Genomic DNA, 20,183 nt, shown 5'->3' with positions numbered 1-20,183 from the left:
ACAAAATTTGGTTGTTTATTATTACGAAATAGCAATTTTAATAATAATAATATTTATTTTCAAGTTCAATTATAATTATAATTAAAAGATAAATCATGTCTACTTTTCAAATATCTTTAAATAACTCCAAAGTTTTCTATAAAAAATTAGTGCCTGAGGAAAAAGGAAAAATAAAAATAAAAGACTTTAGTTATGTATAAATAAATATAAAACATATATTTTTAATTAAATGCCACAAATTTTAATAATTTAAGTGGAACGTGAAATGAACGCAGGCCACTAGTAAAGAAGAAATTTATTTATTCAAGTGTAAAGTTATAATCATTGACGATTGGTATATCTAAGTGATCTAAGTACATTGATATAGAAAAAAAAAAAAAAAAAAAAAATAAATAAATAAATAAATAAAAAAAAAGTAATAATAAATAGCAAAAGGTAATAATTCAAACGGCAAACTTCTAAGTATTTAAATAACCGAGATAACGTTAGTTGCTAAAATTACCATAATGACTTGACTTATTCATTCCACATTCCGTAATAATAAAATAAAAAAAAAAAAACAAAAATAATAAAACCGTACTTGAAAAAATTACGGAAGAGCTTTCTACATCATAAAAAAATAAATGACATTATTATTTTATGTACTATTACAATTATTAATATCCAATAAAAATAATAATAATAGTAATAATTTTTTTTTTTTTTTCATGTAGATCATCTACAACAATCCGCATACTCTCCACAAGAAAAGGCTCTAGATAATTGTAATTTTATTTTACAATCTTACGTCAGTTGGTTTTTTTTTTTTTTTTTTTTTTTTTTTTTTTTTCTATATGTATATACATTTTTGTAATTAAATCTAATACATGTGAACAATACGTAATTTCATTGTTCATGAATTGTTTTTTAAAACTACTATCCTAATAAGTCAATCATGCAACCTATTATCATTTGTTTTTTTTTTTTCTTTTCATTAATAATAATAATAATTATAAATTTACTACCAATTAAATGATTAGACTACAGATGCACAATTATTTGGAATATCTCACTCAGCTTAATTGTACATAAGACATTGCGAAATGTCTCTTTATAAAAAACAAAATAATTAAACAAATAAGCAAGATTTGTCAGAATAATTAAACACATGCACTTATCAATTTTTTCCACGTTAATTTTACAAAACAATTATAGTGACAAATCTTGCGCTTAACACTGAATTTACAAGTAAACATCAAAATGTATTATACACTTTAATTTTAAGTAAAGCTGCCCAACTGCTCAATAGAATTTAAATGGCAAGTTCAGCACTTTCGACTTTGTTGATTTTCAGAGAGTCTGTATTATTTTAATAAATAAAAGAAATTAATCAATTATTTTATATTTTTTAAATTATACAAGGAAGCACATGACTCTGAAAAATCAACAATCAGCAGGGACATTTGAGCTTACCATCATTCCTCAGTATTCTACTGTACGTTACACGTAAATATCACAATCTATGAGGAAATAACGCGTTCATACTTTACAATTTTTTTTTTTTTTTTTTTTCAGTGTAACAATCTAAAAAAAGAATTGTTACAAACAACAATATTTCAAGATAAATAAATAAAGCCTGACTTGTAAACTTTTATAATTTTTTTTTTTTTTTTTAACTTTTTTCGTCTCTTTTCATTCACGCGAATTCACAAATTATTAATTATGAGGCAAAAATTTATCGAGGTATTTGTAAAAACCCAAAGGTCGGATTAAATGTAACACACATAACATATATATTACGTCAATAATAATAATAATAATAATAATAATAATTAAATCAACTATATAATATCATTCTAATCATCATAAAAATAGTATAGTCGTATTTAAGCGTAAGAATACAATAAACAGTGTCTTGGATAATTAAAAAAGATACATACAGGAGCAGTCTTAGATTAACAACAATAATTAATATAATATATTTATATATAAGTAATAATTAGTAAGACTATACGATTAATTAATTACTATAAATGAATTTACATATAACTGACTTGACTTAACGTGTGGGATATTTATTTATACGTCTGACATTATTGCCATTCGTCTATTTTTATTGAGCATTTATAATTAAATATTTATTATTTTAACTATAATAATTCACACGGGGCATTATAAAATGAATACTAGCAGTTACTAATACTTGTTAAATATTATTATCTATTATTTCATTGGACTTATTTCTTTAATTGTTTGTTCGATTAATTTGTGATCAATATCAAGAGGCTTTAATAATAATAATAATTATTATTATTAAAATTTTTTTAACAATAAATAGATATAATTATACAAGCATTTTCTTCTTTCTATTTAAATTCACCATAAACAAATAGCCTCAAATAATTTTCTTTGTTGTATAATTATATCTACATACAGTTTTTAGTTACATTTTTTCGTGAGACTTATGAATAATTTATAAATCAAAGACAAATTTCAACAGTTCAATTTAGCCTGTTAATTTTAAATTCGATGCAATTATTTAATTTTTTTTTTTTTTAAACATATAATGGCCTACAGTAAATGCAATTTTCTGTGGTTTTATTAAAAGTAAGTTAAAAAATGGAGTGTTATTTAATGATTTAATACCCGTACTCATTTAAATTAAAAAAAAATTTTTTTTCATATTAATAAAATTATTTTTATTAATTTATACTAATTCGCGCGCACAATTAATGACAGAGAGACAAAAAAAAAAAAAAGAAATAAAAGAGATCACATTACGAATAAAAAAATATAAACATCTAGTACGAAGGACATATTTTAAACTGAAAATTTAAGCTCTAAGTTATCATCGTGTCAAAATAATAATAATAAATATTTACAATATTTAAAAATATCAAAGCCATATGATAATTTACAGCATTCATGCAGATTTAAAATTTCGTTAACGAATAAAAAGCATAAAAATTTAATTACAATTCGGAGTAATTTAAAATGAAAGTCCGGAATAAAATAAATCAATTCAATCGTCATATCTGGTAAAATAAAACAAAGTGATAAAAACAATGATAATTAAAAAAAAGAAAAAAAAAAAAACCTAAATTTGATGATTGTTGTGGTTATGACGAAGATTATTAGTGACCCCACTCGACGGGCTTTGGACTCGGCACTGCAATAATTGGCGAAGAAGCAAACAAGGCATACGGTCATCATTATCAGCAGCAGCAGCAGCAGCAGCAGCAGCAGCAGCAGCAGCAGCAGCAGCAGCAGCAGCACGTTCGAGTCCTCAGCCCGGAGTGGGTGGGATCTTATGTCAGTGAATATTGAAGTTGTACTGCTTACGGGTGGAAGTGATACGTAGCCAACGGCTGACCGCGAGAGGTTCAGGGTGGCAGTTAGACCAGGCAATATCACTAAAGTGTGACGAGTAGGGCGTCGAAGTCGTGGTGGCTTCGACCTGGATAGACCGAGGGAATTCTGTTTGGTGATGATACTCATGCTTGCTTCGCTTGGAAGACCTACTGGTGGTGTTGTTGCTGCTGCTGCTGCTGGTGGTACTGGTACTGCCCATGGGACTGAGAAGAAGAGAATTATTATGATTGGCGCTGGCGTTATTATTGTTAAGCCTCTTGCCGTTGGCGAGCTTCGGGTGATCCAGTTGGTCATCAAACGCAAGACTGGGCATCGACGAGCCTTGATAATTGTTTCTGGCCAAGGCTGACCGTGTCGTTGCTGCCATCAGTGACGGCTGATGCTGATGACCAGATGATGATGATGACGATGATTGTTGCTGCTGCTGCTGCTGCTGCTGTTGTTGTTGTTGTTGTTGTTGTAGTTGTTGTTGTTGTTGTTGTTGTTGTTGTTGTTGTTGTTGTTGTTGTTGTTGTTGTTGTTGTTGTTGTTGTAACAAACTGTTACTGTTGATGTTGATGTTTACGGTGTTATTGGCAGTAATGTTGCTGCCAGGATTCACTCGAGGAATCTGCATGACGACCTGGGATGGTTTGGTGTCTTTGAAGATCGACACCGGGGAGTAGAGAGTCATGCTCTCGGACTCGTCGTCACACGTAGTCTCGCCTTCGAGAACAGTGCTGGGAAGTTGGGGCTGGGGCGCTGCTAGCGAGGCTGAAACAACCGAGGACAGGCTCGAGGTAACGGGGATCAGTGTCGATATGTGCTGAGACGTGTCGTTGGTAATCGGGGACAGCGAAGGCAGGACCACTGAAATTGGCGGCAGCATTGACTTGGAGGTGGTTGGTGCCAATGACGACGGTGTTGATGATGATGACGAAGGTGGTGGCCCAGTTGATAGAGGGGATGAGGATACCACGGCAGGATTGACGGGATTGGCAGCAGACCTGGAGGCCTCCAGTCTCAATTCCTCATTAGCAAAATCCTCTTCCAGCTTAGTCTAAAAAATAAGAAAGGAGCGTTTTTGCAGAGTTGAGATACGTGGATTCTGTTGAATGACGGTGGCTTAAGTATCTTATATTGGCGGGTCGTAAAGTATGACCCAAAAAGGAACCATGCCTTACAGGTTTAGTGGAGCCATGCGGGGCCAGACACCGATAAAGCAAATCAACAGCCTGTAATGACAAAAACAAAAACAAGTATCAACTGTGTGACACCCCGATTATTTTATTTTTGCTTTGTAATATCATTTTTTTTTTTTTTTCTTTTCCTATCAATACACGACGCTCCAAATGGCTCCAGCGATTTTCGAGCCTATTTGTACTTTTCACTCCGCCAATTATTTGAAAAAAATAAAAATAATTAAATTATCGATAAGTTATCAAGCGTGTGACGATTGAATTGATTTTACAAAACCTTGGTAAATCATTTAAAAAAAAATTTCCCTAATATTTCCACAGAAAATTAAATTTACTGGTGACAATTTATACAAAAATGATGAATTATAAATCTCACGGTTTTGAAATAATTTAGAAATTTTTTTTTTTTTACAAAATATCATTTATCACCAGTTTTTTTTTTTTTTTTTTTTTTTTTTTTTTTTTTTAAATGTAAATAACCAACAAATTCAATAGAATTTTTCATAATAACATTTCAGTGTACTTTGCTCAATCTCTTCAATAAATACCATCATCAATAAAAATTTTTTCCAAAAAATAAACTCTACACTGTACATGACAATTATTTAAGACTCTATAAACTTGATAAATATAAATAAAAAAAAATAAAAATAAAATATATATATATATATATATATATATATATATATATATATATATATATATATATATATATATATATATATATTAGAATATTAGTACTAGTAATAATGATAATGGTAACGTTAAAAGTTTAACAATAATGAAAAAATCTTAATTGTTGATAATATTCAAAAGAAAAACTGATTAATAATCAATCTCTGGAGAACTACAGTCAAACGTTTGGGACAAAGTGATTGAGTTATCCCTACCTTTGGCAGTGGATAAGTGTCCGGTAGAGATAAAACAGGCGGTGATCCAGGAGCCTCGGTGTCGTTATTGTTTCCAACAAGACCAACACCAGCCGTCGCCCCAGAAACTCCGGTCAATCCGGAGACGGAAGCCGTCGAGACAGTTACAGTCCCGGTAACGGTTACTTTCGGTGTCCTATTCGGGAGCTCCTTCGAAGCCCGGTGGTCGGCAAGGAGCTTGTCGAAGCTTTTGCTCCGACCGATGACTGTTCTACGCAGCGAGACCGTGTGAGCCTTGCAGGTGAGGGACCTGGTGCAGGTTTTCCCCGTCTCCTCGATCCAGACCCCGCAGTGCCTGTCCGGATCATACTCTCTGTCCTTGACGAGCCCGCGGTCTGCCTTGAGACGCTTTCGCCTTTGCCCGGAGCCCGTCGTGGACGTAGACGTCGTACCAATGGAATTTGCTGAGGTACCGTCGTTGTTGTTGTTGTTGTTGTTGTTGTTGTTGTTGGTGGTGGTGGTGGTGGTGGTGGTGGTGGTAGTGGTGGTGGTGATGGTGGTGGTGGTGGTGGTGCTGTTGCTGGTATTGTTGTTGTTGGTGGCAGTAGTGGTGTTTCCATTGCTACCGGGGCTTTTGACCGGACTGGAGGGCACCCCGGAGAGGGCTGAGTTGCCGGAGATCCCAATCGAGTCGAGTGGAGACCTCGGCGACGCATTCGCCAACGCTGGCTGCTGGAGGTTTGCTTGCTCGGCGTTCCTTTTGACAGACGAGTAGTTAATTTTAGAGTTGCTCGTGGCTGAGCTATTCCCACCACCCGTGGCGGTCCCAGCCGAGGAGGGCCCCGTTGATTGGCTCTTTTTCGTGAGCTTCGAAACTTTGCAATATGGGGTTTTCACGGGGATTTTAGCAGCTGGTGCTGATGGTGGAGGTAAATTGATAGTCCCCGATGCGTGTCGACTCTCTAAAAATTAATTTTATATTTAATAATGTTTAGATTATATTTAAAATAATAATAATTACCCATATGCTGGATGAGAGCCTGAGGTTTGACGATGGCATTACAAATCTCGCAGACGACCCCATAGAATGTGTCTCGCTCCGGGCAAAATCCATAAAGATCAATGTCTGAAAGTTATAAACAATATCTTGGGGCACTGTTGGACTCGTACGATGTGTTGACGATTGTTTTAATAACTTTTTTAAAATATCTAGTTCCATTCTAGTTATTATTTACACTAATTTATAAATAAATAATAAAACCGTTACCATCTGCTGACAGGCGAGTAACGGAGCTCGCTGGTTCCGCTTCTGGTTCCTCATCACCTACAACACAATAATAATAAAAAATTAAATAAAATAAATTTACAAGCATCGCCTCGTGTTTTTTTTTATTCAATGACACTTTGCCATCAAACTGTTAAAATAATTCTTAAATAAATTTTATAACTTTGCTAAATAATTTAATAAATAAACACAGTCTACTTTAAAACACACGTCATCACTGAAATATTATTTTTCAAATAAATATTTTCAATAAACAATAAATTTAATGATCCAAAAAATAAATAATTCATACTTGTTGGTAAATAGTCGATAAATAATTTTTTAAAATAAAATTACGTAACGATTTAAAATAATGGGAAAAAAAAAAAAATAATAATAATAATAATAATAATAATAATAATAATAATAATAATAATAATAATAAAATGACATATTATTTAAAGTAAAAATATATATATATATATATATATATATATATATATATATATATATATATATATATATATATATATATATATATATATATATATATAAATGTATTGGTAAATTGTGAATCATGACAAAGAGCCAGCCCGGGTTAGGTTATGTTTGCTCGACGCCCGATCCACTTTTAACTTCCAGAAAAATGGGGTTAATATTTAATAAAATCACCAAGTAAACAACAATCACAGTATAATAAACAAAGTACATACTCAATGGCTTGTCTCTGCCGATCCTCTCGATCCAGCTGGACCAGGGTTGGCCGTGAAAAAACGTTGGGCTGTCACTTCCCGACATTACCGCGGCACTAATATTTAAGTCACAGAGCGTGTGTATGAGTGTTGCAATCCAAAGTGGTGGTAGTGTCAGACTGAGACTCACAATCAACCAGCTAAGTACTTTTAGACTTAGACGTTGCTCTGTAAGTGTATTATATGTTGTGATATTACCTTGTATTCAACCTTCCCATCTATATCACACAGTACTCAGACTACTTGAGTCGAGTATTAAACACAAACATAACATCACACATACACTTAAAATTTATCCATCCCCATCTCATGTAATCCACATATGTGCAGAATGAATGAATGAGTACTGGACTATACTCTATACAATTTATACAAGCCGCGAGAAGCGCCTTGTGTTGTATTATGCGTAGTAGTATGACCATGATGACTTTAAATGTCGCACGCCGGCGATCAAGCCCAGTACAGCCTCTTTCTCTTTTTTCTTTTTCTTTTTCTTTTTCTTTTTCTTTTTCTCTTTCGCTCTAGTCACATCAACACGAGGCTGACCACGTTGTATTGGACCAAATCCCATATTAATTTTTGATAACAAATTTTATTTTTGTCAATACTGACCAGCTGACGAACCCTTTCAGCAATTGATCAATCAATATAATAACAATCTAATGAATTTATTCCAATGGTATATGTATAATAATTTTTTTTTTTTATATTATTTATTTATTTAAGGTATCTAGAGTTTAATTAAAGTTTTATTGTTATTATTACTACAGGGCAATGATTTATGACCAGGCGGTTTGGGTAATTTGAATAATCGTATGGGTAAGGGCATAATAAACCGGTTCCATCCCATGGGTATGTTTAATTTTTTATTTTAATTAAAAAAAAAAAAAAAAAAAAACGTATCTTTAAAATTAAGTACTATTTAATTATTATAATAACAATAATTATTGATAGAAATTAATTGGATCTTCTGGTAGAAGGAAGACTGGTGGAAGAAACGGAGCTAGATCCACCGCGATGTTCTTCGATTTGCTTCCAGTTGAGGTACCAGAAGGGCTGAGACTCTTTGGGCCAGGATTGGATCCTGTTGATCAGATCAATGTCCCCATGAGCGTCAACAGGAAGATTTAATATTTGCGGCGAGTTTGTTTGGATATTTATTCTATTGTCTGTCGCCGTGACGTTTTGTCCTTCGCTCGGATTTAGAATCTGGTTCGAAGTCTGATATTGAGGCAGCACAGCTGGCAAATGATCACTAGTACCAGCATATGGTGGTCTTTGGGATTGTACGACTACAATAGACACTGCTAATACCAAAAAGTATTTGTTCTGTAAATAAAATTCATATGTTATGATTTATATTTTTTTTATCAAGTTATTATTTTATAAAATAGATTTTTTTTTTTTTAATATTTTAAGATATTACCATTTTTTTTAGGAATCAATTTAGATGTGATAATAAATAAAATTAACTCGGTGAGAAAGAGCTGAAGACACACACGTGATCGTGAGCTAAATTGCAATATGAGAACAACACAAGCTGCTTTCCTTTTTATAATCCATCGGACTTTTATCCTATTCAGCCCCCACTCAGCCAACATTCGCGACTCATTCTACGAAATTTCGCGAGAGTAGGAGAAACTTTTTACTTGGAGTAAGTTATTCCGGTGGTTAATCCCGATGATGTCTTTGGAAAAGAAATAAATAAATCAGAGAAAAAAGATTCGATCGATTAACTTCCAAAAATCGATAAATATTTATCGATTAGACATTTCACAATTTCATTTATATTTCAAGTCTAGAAAAATATTTACTGCAAAATATGCATGACATAATGTTGCTATCAGTTTATGATAAATCCAGGCGTAAAATCATTGAGCCATGTGGCAAATTATCGACAATTGGACAATTATCGTAATAAAATAATAGCAAGAAGATAATAGTTGGGGCCTTGAGTGAATCCAGTTGAATTTTGTCGCTTGTCCTGATGTAAACAATAAAACAGCAAACACATGATGTATATATGACAACAGACAATGGGTTTTTCCAACAAAGAGCGCTAAATATTCGCTGGTTATCTTTATGTGCTGATATTTCAATGAGTCTTTGTCTTTAGAGTTAAAAAAAATTCTAAAAATAAATCAAAATTGAATTTTATTTAATTATGTTCTTTTTGGCCCTTGCGATATATAAGTGTTTTATTTTTCAAAATATTAAAATACCGTTTTGCTTGCAGTCTCGTTTCAATGACGTCATTAAAGTTGGGTATTTTTCGGGCATTGGCGTCGTATCTTCTTCACTGGAGTACACGTCCGGTTTTCGGGTTTCCTATATCCTGGGATTTATAGTTTTATTTATCGCCATGATCTCAGATAAGAAAACAAAGTTTGGATTTTAAAAGAACAATTGAAGACTATAAATAAAGAAATATATATACGCAGACTCAAAGACTTATTACTTGAGACAGTAGTAAAGTATATTTACCTTTTAAATATGGGGCATCATATACTTCCTTGAAGATAATTTTTTTCACATACCCAATGATAATAAATCTGTTGAAAGTTTAGTTACCATAGCAAACATGCATACTTATATATTTCTATAATCATCCGAATTTAATATGTTACTCATAAATACCAATAGGGATTATTGTATTACTGCCTGCTCGTAAGTAGTCAGTCTTTCTTGAACCATTAATTTGTTACTACGTGTGATGTTTTCTTCTCATTAATAAATTGTATTTGAAACTATTGGCTAATTATTTATACATTTATTTGTAACATTATTCCAATAAATAATCAACAAAATCTTTTTATGGAGTTACAGCCATCATAAAAAAAAAAAAAAAAAAAAAAAAAAAAAAAATCCCTTATTTTTATAAATTTCGACTTTTAAAAATATAAAACAATTTTTTTTTTTTTTAATTTTATACTGTCCAAATATTTCTTCAGAGTAATTTAAAATTAAAAAATTACGTGTCAAATTAAATTATTGCTATAATTGGAATTAGTTAATCAAATTTACAATTCACAACATTTCTCTCATTTTTCATCAACCAATTTTCACATAAAACCATCACTATAACTAAGAATACAAATTGCTTTAATGACTAAATTACATCTTCTCTATTAAATAAACGATGACAGCATTATTAATTCACTGTAAATTATTATCGAGCACAGCTGAGTTTTTTCTTTACTCTAAATTTTTTTATCTCTACAATTTTATTGATCAAAATATTTTCCTATTAATTATATTATTAAATTAAATTTATTCCAATCACTATAGCTCAATAATTCATTGATTCTTTTAAAAAGATATAAAAATTGATCTATTTAATAACTAGATTATTAAAATTATAAATACAATTTTAAAAATTGCACATCAGGAATAATTAAAAAATAAATATGTCATATTTAGATGAATTTAATTTGATCTAACTAATCCTTCAATAAAATAGCTGATGCAGTTAAGGAACAGAGTATATAAACTTCTGTAGAGCTAGATGAATTTATTAGATCTCAAGTGACAGTTCATCACCATCACCATGATGCTCTTTCAGCTAATACCGTTCTTTTTGGGTAAGAAAACATTATTTTTTTTTCAAACAAACAAACAAATAAATCAATAATAATTAATTGGTCTACTTTCAGCTGCGCAGGTTAGTGATAAAGAAACATGGAATTTCGGGCCCGAGTATACTTTTTCTGGAGAAGTTAAAATGATAACTTCCCTGGACAGTGATAAAGGTAAATATCTTGGTACCGGTCTCTATTTAAAACTCAAATGTCGGCCACGCGAGCCCGATGTTCTCCGATGTAAAATGGATGATACAAAAATCACCCGGCTGAATGTTCAAGACGGATTCAATCCAGAAAAAGCAACACCGGCTATCAACGAAACTTACCGCCCGTTTAATGTTATTGAGGTGCCGTTTGAAATAAAATTCAACAACCGAGGAATCGAAAGTTACGTGCTTGAGAAGAGCGAGCCAGTTTTACCGGATTTCTGTGTCAACATGGCGCGGTTGGTCGCCAATCAAATGACCATTGGAACGGATCTTTCGGACACGATGAAACCTACATACAGGTCTTTTGAAAATTTTACAGTCGGTGAGTGCGACGTCGACTTCAAAGTCACTCGATCTCCCTTCAAAGAATATGAAGCCAGTAAGGAGAATAAATTTGAATTATCTCAGCTAGAAAAGTTGGGAAAGCTCAACGGCGAAATAATGATAATTGAAAAGAAAAGAAATGTTAAAGAGTGTCTCAGATGTGTCGCTCCTTTCTTTGGTACTCGTTATACTCTTGGGCTCGTCTACAGAGATGTTTTAAGTCTTTTAGTAAGTATTTTTTAATTATTTTTTCAAGTGTAAAGTTTAATTAAATATTTATTTTCATAGAAAACATCAGACAGTAAGATAGAAATCTCAAAAAGTAAATTTGTAAGTGAAACAAACAACGAGAACGATTTGTATGACCAGAACCAAAAGAAATTGGGTAAAATTCTGGACCACGTGAAGCTAACTCTCAAGTCTATTTCCCCAGCCAAGGATCAGTTTCTCACTTTCAATAGCCCGATCATCAAAGGAGTTCTTCCTGATAAATGTGACAAAGACCCCAACAGTCAATACTAATAATTAATTAATAGAGTATTTAATATAAATCAATATCTATTGTGTATCTGTAATTGTGAAGAAAATAAAGAAATTAATTATAGATAGTATTTTTCAGTTCTAACACCAATTAACGTCTCAATGTTACGGATGATTAGTGGGATGACCTTGACATGCAAGATCTCGGGTTGCTTGAATTACCCTCTACCCTATTCAATTAACAAATAGCTGAGCAAATGTAAAAATACATATTAAAGATAAGTATAGCCAATTGGAATAATGATATGTAAGTGATAGTGGTTATAGAGTAGTCAACATATAAGGGGACGGTCTCGTGTTATAAAAACCAGTAAAGTATTCTTGACTCTTAAATCATGATGATCATTACTTTACTTCCATTTTTACTCGGTAAGTATTTAAATAATATTTTTGAGTAACTGTACCAAAAATTTAATCTAATTTACTTATATAATCATCAACATCCTATCATTTATCCTTTATTGAATATAATTGTAATTTTAAGCGGCAAGATTTGACTCTGGACACGACCCGGAGGTTTGGAAACGCGGAGCCGAAGTGACATATTTTATTCAAAATCATGCAACCAAGATATACTCAAACGATCATGGAAAATCGAATCACTCTGACATGACCTTTAACGTGCAGACGATACTGACATGTCAATCGATAGAATCCAAGGCATACTGCTTCTACCACGATACTCAAATTAAATCAATGCACCTCGGGGACTCAAAACACGGAAGGTCTGAGATTAAGTCCGGTGAGCTGGACATCTGGACCAAAAAAACCCTCCAACAGGAAGCAATGACCATTGACTTTACCAAAAATGGAATGGGCACCGTCTGGGTCGCCATTCAAGTCGAGCCAATCGGTCGCAATATGATGGGAGCTCTTGCCCAGCCCCTGGACATCGGTCTGGATTTTTCTTCAGCATTGACTGGAAACTTTGAAACCAAAGTAAACACTTCCAGAGGAAATTGTCGCTCTAAATTTTTAGTAACACGGTCTCCAGCTCTTAGTCACCAGAAAAAACTTCCCGCGAGTTTGTTTTTGGTTGCTCGACCCGATGAAGACTTGAATAGACCCATTGAGATTTCTCGTATAATGGAAATGGATGGCGATAAATGTGACGACCGGTCTTTTTACTATTCATTCTTCATGAACAGAGAAAATCGCCACACTAAGGACACCGATGTTGAAATTAAATTTGTAAATATTATTTTTGATTTTAAAATTAATTATCAGGGCAATTATTAATATAAAATTTATTATTTTTATTGCAGAATTCATTCGAAAATTTCATGACCATCAGCAACGCCAACTTTACATCCTTCTCTAAAGTAAAAGTATCAATTACCGATCATCGAGACAAATCTAAATACGTTATTGAGGAGTCTGCAAGCTTAACTTTGCAGAAAATTGAACCAATGCTGTGTGAAAAGGATAAGTACAATGAATTCAACAGAGATTGCTCCCGTGAAGAAATAAATAATTACGCTGGATAAATAAAAAAAAAAAAAAAAAAAAAAAATATATATATATATATATATATATATATATATATATATATATATATATATATATAATTGGTTGTTTTAAAATATTTAAATAATTAAGCTTGTTAATGTAAAACACAGTTGAAGAGTATGCAATAAAATAATTTGAAACAATTAAATTTATTTATTAAAATTAATTTTAGACCTTTCTCAAATGTCGTGGACAAAGTTTTTCTTCTCGATCCAAAGTTAGCGAGATTTAATGTCAGGAGGATGGGAGAGAGCCAATGGTGAATCAACTAGATCATCGTCTATTAAGATCTTGGAGATTCCCCGGCTTTGGAGCTTCAATCTTCGAGTGATAACAAATTGAAATATTTATTAGGTAGCATTTAAATAATAAATTACAATTATAATTTAAAAATTCTAAATAAAATTTATTGGAATGTCGGAGTTGTGAGTAATCTGACTGTTCATGTGTCTCAATTATATTAATGCAGGCGTATAAATTTAAGAAAATTATATTTAATGAAAATTATCTGGGTAATTGGTTTAAAAGACAAGTGTCAGTATAAAAGGAGCCACAGTAATAGGGAATTCAACCAATCTGAAAAATAACTCGAGTCTATCATGAAGTTTATTATTTTACCAGCTCTACTGGTCGGTGAGTTTTAGAAAATTTATTACTTCCTAGTACTTAAAATAAATCAATTAATAATTTTTAATAAAATAAAATTTTATTTGTTAATGAAAAGTGAGCCAGCTGAAGCACAGCGACTCGTGGGTGAATAAATTAGTGGTCTACAATGTGACGTACAATGCAGAAATGATTCCGAGGGTAAATGAGACCCAGAAGTCCAACCACAAAATGTCTTTCAACTTGACAACGCAATTGAAGTGTCGGCCAATTGAGATGACTCTAAAAGAGATGCACTGTTATCTGGATGACTCCAAGATGCTTTTAGGGCTCCATAATTCAACAAACTCTTCTTCGCCGTCAAAAGTGATGCCTGGTGTTGGATTAATCGAGCCGGCTACTGGCGTGCACTTTGAGCTGAAAATGGATGCGTTGGGTATCAAAGAAATAATCGTTCCCTCGAATATTTCCCCGCTTATTCTCGATAAATTGAGATACATAGTAAATCAGCTGCATATTGGAATAAATATGAAGGGGAAACCCGAGGGATTTTATAAAAACTGGGAGAATTTCACCACTGGCGAATGCTTTACTACTTTTGATGTAGAATTGCAGGAGCATGGGACTAAACACTCGGCCACAAATGAAAAAACCGGAAAATACAAAATGTGGACGCCCAATATGCGAGTTTTTATCAACAAGACCAGAGATTTAAATCATTGCAAAATTATTTCTCCATATTTCTTCGGAAGTCGTGAGGGATGGCGTGAAAATCCAAAAGTATCTGTAAATATTGTAAGTACTTTTATATTTATATTTTTATTTTGTTTTATTAATTTATTTTAATGATATTACTTTTATTTATATACAAAGATAAGTTCAAAAAGCTCCGTAGTTGTCGACAGAGGAGCCTTCATATCTTCGACTCAGACGACCTTAGAGTTGCACGAGCTTCAAGATTCAAATAACACTTCTGAGTACAAATTGATGCGTGAGAATGTAACTGTTGTTTTTGATTCGATAATTAATGATGAGCATAATGCGACGGTAATTAAAAATCCAGCATCTGCGGGGATTATAACTGGATTGTGGCTTCATGATGATAATAATAATAATAATAATAATAATAATAATAATAATAATAATAATAATAATAATAATAATGTTAATAAATCATCTGAGGAGAGCAAGGAAATTGAAAAAAATAAAGAAAGTAAAGAAAGCAATGAGAGTAACTCTGAAGAAGAAAAAGATGATGATTAATAAGACTACAGTGGTCAAAAAAATTAATATTCATTAATTAAGAGTATTTTTATAATTAATTTTGAGTATTGAATAAATATACCGTCTGTTGATTAAAAATTTAATTATTTATTATTAAAATCTTTTGATAAATTTTAATTTATATGGCTCTATCTGTTGAGCAAAAAGAATCACTAGAATTTGCATGTGTAAAAAAAAAAAAGGATGAATAAATTTTTTGCTTATACTACTAAATAATAATCTTATATCCAAAGGTTAAAAAGACAACAAAGATTACTAAATGTTTTTAATATATCTTAATAAATATTTAGCTATGATTGCTAAGTTAAACGGTTTTTATCTAATCTATGCTAAATTAATAAAATAATTAACTAAATAAAATAATTTTTATCATTACTTATTTAAATAAGAGTACATTCGAAATACATGCAGCGAATATTAAGTATGAATAAACACACATAATTATCTTTATCTTTATTTTTGATAAATTTTTTTTCTCAATCAAGCCGATCGGATGAGTAGTCCGACAGTATTCGAGCATTTAAATGGATCGCTGGACAGGGAAATTCGCAATTGTCACCGGAGCAAGTTCTGGAATCGGGAAATCTATCACCAGAGAGTTAGTTTTTGCTGGTGTCAATGTCCTTGGACTGGCTCGTCGCGAAAACAGACTCCAGGAGCTGTCTGAAAATTTTAAATTGTCAAAAGGCACCTTCCATTACTTGAAATGTGACCTTTGCAATGAGAAAAACATACTCAAGGCCTTTGAATACGTGGAAAATAATTTTCAACGGCTTGATATTTTAATAAACAATGCTGGTATTATGTTCGGTAGCTCTCTCGCTGGTAAATATCATTATTTTTATAATTTTTATAGTATTTTAATTAATTAAAAAATTATTTAGAGACAAAAATAGAAGATTATCGCACACTTCTGAATCTGAATGTCCTTGCACCAACTATCTGCATCCGAGAAGCTCTCAAATTAATGCGTAAGCATAAAAATGAAGCGCATATTATCAATATCAACAGGTATATTATTTTTATTGATAAAAATAAATATAATTTTAATGATAATTGTATTTATTTTGCAGTGTTTTCGGTCTTAATGTAAGAGCGGCGGATTTACCGATAAATCTGTACCCTGCCAGCAAATACGCGTTGCATGCAATGACTGAGACGTTAAAAAAAGAAGTCAGAGATAACAATGATAATATTCGTGTCACTGTAAGTTTTTTTGACATTCTTTAAAATTTTTTCTTCATTGGAGTTAATTTTAATTAATTAAAAAATTATCAAAATTTTCTAGGGGATCTATCCTAGCGCAACCAATACAGAACTCTTTGATTTATCAGAAAAACTTCATCATGTATTGAATGTAATACCCGCTCTGGAGAGTAAGGACGTTACCGATTGCATAATGTTTGCGCTATCAGTCCCATCACACGTTCAAGTATGTACTCGAGTACTCAATTATTTAAATTTACTAGAAAAAAAAAAGAAAAAAAAAAAAACACTCAACTAAACCGTTTTAATTTCGCAGATTGATCAGCTAGTTGTTAGCAGCGTACCCAGCAAACAATAAAAATGATGTAATTTCAATTCAGAATAAAATAAATTGTTTACTTTGAAAATAAGACTGTGTAATTTATATTTTCAACGAGTCATTGCATAAGTGTCAAGTTTCAATTAAGTATTTTTTATATCAATTAAAAAAGATGAGTCAAAGTAACCATAAGCAATGATAGATGACTTCTTGATGCATTGTCAGAAGGTCACTTTGCATAGTAGCCATACAAAATTTACTAATTATAAATTTATGAATTAATTTACATTGAGTAGGTAATGGTAATTAATAATAATAATAATAATAATTATTATTATTATTATTATTGATAATAAGAGACAAAGTTTATACAAAGTATAATTGTGTAAATTGCAGCGAGGCGTATGAATAAGACCTTGAAAAGTGCACTTTCGTGATGACTCCGTAAAGCATGATACCAATTATCTCTTTTAATCGTACCTTTTTTTATTATTTTTTTGCTGACAGACAAGAGTGGGTATTTATTCACTGAAACTGGTTGGGTATAACTGGAATGCAAGTGCATTTATTCGGCAGTATCGCGTTAATCGTCTGTAAGAATGGATCGTTGGGTCGGAAAGTCTGCTATTGTCACCGGAGTTAGCTCCGGAATTGGAGAAGTTATCGTTGAAAAATTAGTTTGTGCTGGTGTTAATGTTCTAGGGTTAGCTCGTCGTGAAGATAGGCTCCAAGCATTAGCTCAACGTTTCAAAGGTGCCAAAGGAAAGTTTCACTATCTTAAATGTGATCTTCGCAACGAACCGGACATTCTAAAGGCCTTTGCTTGCGCAGAAAAAACTTTTGGTTGCCTTGACATTTTGGTAAACAATGCTGGAGTATTTTTCGTGGCTTCTTTTGATGGTAAAGTCTTAATTAAATGTTATTTCTTCTTTATTAATCATCAATTACTTATTATCACATTTATTTAAATATTTTAGCTGCAAAAACTGAAGACTATCGATCAATTATGGACATAAATGTCCTCGCTCCGGCTATCTGTATTCGCGAAGCTCTCAAATTGATGCGTAAACACAAAAATGATGGTCATATTATAAACATCAACAGGTAAATAAATAAAATTTATTCATTTTATTTTATTGTAGTGATTATTAAAAATATTTTTAATATTTTCAGTGTTGCTGGTCACCATGCAGTAATATCAGAGGTGCCTATGAATTTATATCCTGCGAGTAAATTTGCTTTGCGAGCAATGACAGATACATTGAAGGGAGAGATTAAATTAAAACAAGATAAAATTCGAATTACTGTAAGTTTTTTTTTTTTTTTTTTTTTTTTTTTTTTTATAATTAATAATTATGATATCTTTAAGGGTTTTTTTTTTTTTTTTTTTTTTTTTTCCCCTTTAAAAAAGGGAATACACCCAGGATTAGTTAAAACGGAAATATTAAATTCATTTGGTGACAAAACCAATGAATTATTGAATAAAATGCCGTACATGGAAAGCAAAGACGTTGCTGATTGTGTTATATTTGCACTTTCAATGCCGCGAAATGTTCAGGTCAGTACTTTATTATTTATTTATAATTGTTAAGAAATCAAAATTTTTTTTCACCTACAGAATTGTGAAGAACTAATAAAATAATATATTAATTGTTTCAGATCGACGAGCTCACTGTAACTGCAATTGCAGTATAAAAATACGAATTATAAAATCGTTGTTTCTATGTTTCTATATTTCTATGATTAGACTTTTGTATAGTAAATAAAATAAAAATATTAAAAAAAATTGTGGTAAATTAATTATTTTTGTTATTTAAACAAAATAATCGTATTCCCATGCAAAATGCGACTTAAAAAAGATGTTATATTATTCTACTTTACTTTAATCAAAAGCAATTGAATAATTTGTTATCTTTTGTTGGGGATCCATTTACTGGGGAACGAATACGGGTTTAACAGAACTCCCGCTTTATATTCTCAAAGTATTTTTAAACGGCAAGACCATGAGTGACTTGTTCCTTCCTTATTTCTTCAGTGAGTGTCTTAATATATTATAATTTTTATAAAATTTATTAATAAAATTATTTTTTGAATAGTTGCGCTGGTAATTGATCCGCTAATCACCAGATCCGAGTATTTTTTCACATTCCGGAGTCTAGAGAAGAAACAACAAGATCGTGAAACAATAGAGCACTCTGAAATAATTTCTGGAGTAAGATGTCAAGTAGTACGACCAGAAGCGACGCGGTGTACTATTGACAGCTTGAATATTCACACGATGATGTACAATCATTCAGAAAAAACCCAAGTTGATTGTGATGAAATAAAATTTTGTGAACCCTTTGAAATAATATTTAATTCTACGGGAGTCGAGTCGCTTTTGATGAGTGAGGAGCTCAAGAATTCTCGGACGCCCACTGTTTTGGATATCGCGAATCTCATGAATATACAATGGGTAGGAGCAATCTCTAAAAAACAAAACGTAATACAAGAAAGTACAATCAATGGAGAATGCACTTCCAAAATATCTTTTAAAGAATTAAATGAAGGTCCATTTAAGGGCAAACTCTTCCCACCTGAAATAACCCTCAAATATAATTTTTCTATGAGTATCCTTAATATGTATAAAAAATTCAGGGATGTTAAGTCATGCTCAAGAGGTAGAATTACAGTTTCAGAAAATATCGTTTCTTCTTTGGAAAATTTCGAACATCGTACTGTAATTTCTCCGGATTTCATTGATTCTCGTATAAAAAAGAAAAATATTTTCAATGCCGATGGTGATAAAATTATTATTGAGAATTTAGATCACCTATATCTACAGAAAGTTCGGCTAATCACTGATACTGAATTACCAGAAATTACCAATCCTGTTTCTGTATCATTTTTATCTTTATGAAGAGAAATCTGTAAAAAAAAAAAAAAAAAAAAAAAAAAAACTAAAGGACTATATATATCATTTTTAAGAATATTTTTTATATTTAGGATTGTGCAGAAATTAATTTAATTTGTACACTTTATTATAATCCTTCAAATTATCAATAAAAGAGGTCAAATTATTTAAATAAATTTTTTTTTTATAATTTAAAATTAAATTTATGATTTTTTAATGTGAAAATTCGAAAGTATTTTAAATTATTTAAGATAATTCTGATTAAATAATGTTATGATTGTTAACATATATGAAAGTT

At 31.5% G+C, this 20,183-nt stretch overlaps 7 protein-coding genes and 1 long non-coding RNA gene across 12 annotated transcripts; 6 read left to right on the top strand and 2 right to left on the bottom strand.

Moving 5' to 3' along the window:
• Positions 1 to 1,628: 1,628 nt before the first annotated feature.
• LOC141526979 (uncharacterized) lies at positions 1,629 to 7,615 on the bottom strand. Of its 2 annotated transcripts, XM_074242189.1 has the most exons (6): positions 7,376 to 7,615; positions 6,666 to 6,722; positions 6,420 to 6,524; positions 5,420 to 6,360; positions 4,515 to 4,565; positions 1,629 to 4,390 (listed from the first exon to the last, which is right to left on the bottom strand). In XM_074242189.1, the coding sequence occupies exons 1-6, from the start codon at positions 7,458 to 7,460 to the stop codon at positions 3,293 to 3,295; spliced, it is 2,337 nt and encodes a 778-aa protein (XP_074098290.1). In that variant the 5' UTR covers positions 7,461 to 7,615; the 3' UTR covers positions 1,629 to 3,292. The 2 variants fall into 2 exon arrangements, with proteins under 2 accessions (XP_074098290.1, XP_074098291.1); XM_074242190.1 differs by lacking the exon at positions 4,515 to 4,565.
• Positions 7,616 to 7,811: 196 nt separating this feature from the next.
• LOC141526983 (uncharacterized) lies at positions 7,812 to 8,504 on the top strand. The gene is made up of 3 exons (XR_012479114.1): positions 7,812 to 8,093; positions 8,185 to 8,266; positions 8,369 to 8,504. It is a non-coding gene; the product is annotated as an uncharacterized LOC141526983 (long non-coding RNA).
• Positions 8,273 to 9,058, bottom strand: LOC141526982 (uncharacterized). Its single transcript, XM_074242194.1, has 2 exons — positions 8,841 to 9,058; positions 8,273 to 8,743 (listed from the first exon to the last, which is right to left on the bottom strand). Exons 1-2 carry the CDS (start codon positions 8,841 to 8,843, stop codon positions 8,372 to 8,374), a joined length of 375 nt encoding a protein of 124 aa, XP_074098295.1. The 5' UTR covers positions 8,844 to 9,058; the 3' UTR covers positions 8,273 to 8,371.
• A 1,799-nt stretch (positions 9,059 to 10,857) lies between these two features.
• On the top strand, positions 10,858 to 12,132 carry LOC141526981 (vitellogenin-2-like). Its single transcript, XM_074242193.1, has 3 exons — positions 10,858 to 10,995; positions 11,068 to 11,756; positions 11,817 to 12,132. Exons 1-3 carry the CDS (start codon positions 10,962 to 10,964, stop codon positions 12,048 to 12,050), a joined length of 957 nt encoding a protein of 318 aa, XP_074098294.1. The 5' UTR covers positions 10,858 to 10,961; the 3' UTR covers positions 12,051 to 12,132.
• Positions 12,133 to 12,306: 174 nt separating this feature from the next.
• LOC141526980 (uncharacterized) lies at positions 12,307 to 13,581 on the top strand. The gene is made up of 3 exons (XM_074242192.1): positions 12,307 to 12,437; positions 12,553 to 13,259; positions 13,334 to 13,581. Exons 1-3 carry the CDS (start codon positions 12,404 to 12,406, stop codon positions 13,553 to 13,555), a joined length of 963 nt encoding a protein of 320 aa, XP_074098293.1. The 5' UTR covers positions 12,307 to 12,403; the 3' UTR covers positions 13,556 to 13,581.
• A 535-nt stretch (positions 13,582 to 14,116) lies between these two features.
• LOC141527005 (farnesol dehydrogenase-like) lies at positions 14,117 to 17,518 on the top strand. Of its 4 annotated transcripts, XM_074242220.1 has the most exons (7): positions 14,837 to 14,978; positions 15,953 to 16,292; positions 16,352 to 16,478; positions 16,541 to 16,673; positions 16,756 to 16,899; positions 16,990 to 17,038; positions 17,500 to 17,518. In XM_074242220.1, the coding sequence occupies exons 2-6, from the start codon at positions 15,992 to 15,994 to the stop codon at positions 17,029 to 17,031; spliced, it is 747 nt and encodes a 248-aa protein (XP_074098321.1). In that variant the 5' UTR covers positions 14,837 to 14,978; positions 15,953 to 15,991; the 3' UTR covers positions 17,032 to 17,038; positions 17,500 to 17,518. The 4 variants fall into 4 exon arrangements, with proteins under 4 accessions (XP_074098322.1, XP_074098319.1, XP_074098321.1 ...); XM_074242219.1 differs by lacking the exon at positions 17,500 to 17,518 and having other exon boundaries at positions 16,990 to 17,083; XM_074242221.1 differs by lacking the exons at positions 16,352 to 16,478; positions 16,541 to 16,673; positions 16,756 to 16,899; positions 16,990 to 17,038; positions 17,500 to 17,518 and adding an exon at positions 14,117 to 14,210 and having other exon boundaries at positions 14,302 to 14,978; positions 15,953 to 16,103.
• Positions 17,519 to 17,542: 24 nt separating this feature from the next.
• LOC141527009 (farnesol dehydrogenase-like) lies at positions 17,543 to 18,778 on the top strand. The gene is made up of 5 exons (XM_074242225.1): positions 17,543 to 17,892; positions 17,970 to 18,096; positions 18,166 to 18,298; positions 18,404 to 18,550; positions 18,652 to 18,778. The coding sequence occupies exons 1-5, from the start codon at positions 17,592 to 17,594 to the stop codon at positions 18,685 to 18,687; spliced, it is 744 nt and encodes a 247-aa protein (XP_074098326.1). The 5' UTR covers positions 17,543 to 17,591; the 3' UTR covers positions 18,688 to 18,778.
• An 88-nt stretch (positions 18,779 to 18,866) lies between these two features.
• On the top strand, positions 18,867 to 20,062 carry LOC141527008 (uncharacterized). Its single transcript, XM_074242223.1, has 2 exons — positions 18,867 to 19,026; positions 19,089 to 20,062. Exons 1-2 carry the CDS (start codon positions 18,996 to 18,998, stop codon positions 19,889 to 19,891), a joined length of 834 nt encoding a protein of 277 aa, XP_074098324.1. The 5' UTR covers positions 18,867 to 18,995; the 3' UTR covers positions 19,892 to 20,062.
• The last annotated feature ends 121 nt before the right edge of the window (positions 20,063 to 20,183 follow it).

This window comes from Cotesia typhae, unplaced genomic scaffold, assembly GCF_013202065.1.
Source record: "Cotesia typhae breed Kobodo isofemale line unplaced genomic scaffold, CoteBio_Ctyphae contig_4, whole genome shotgun sequence".
NCBI classification, from domain to species: domain Eukaryota; kingdom Metazoa; phylum Arthropoda; class Insecta; order Hymenoptera; family Braconidae; genus Cotesia; species Cotesia typhae.
This window is presented reverse-complemented; position numbering and strand designations above follow the sequence as displayed.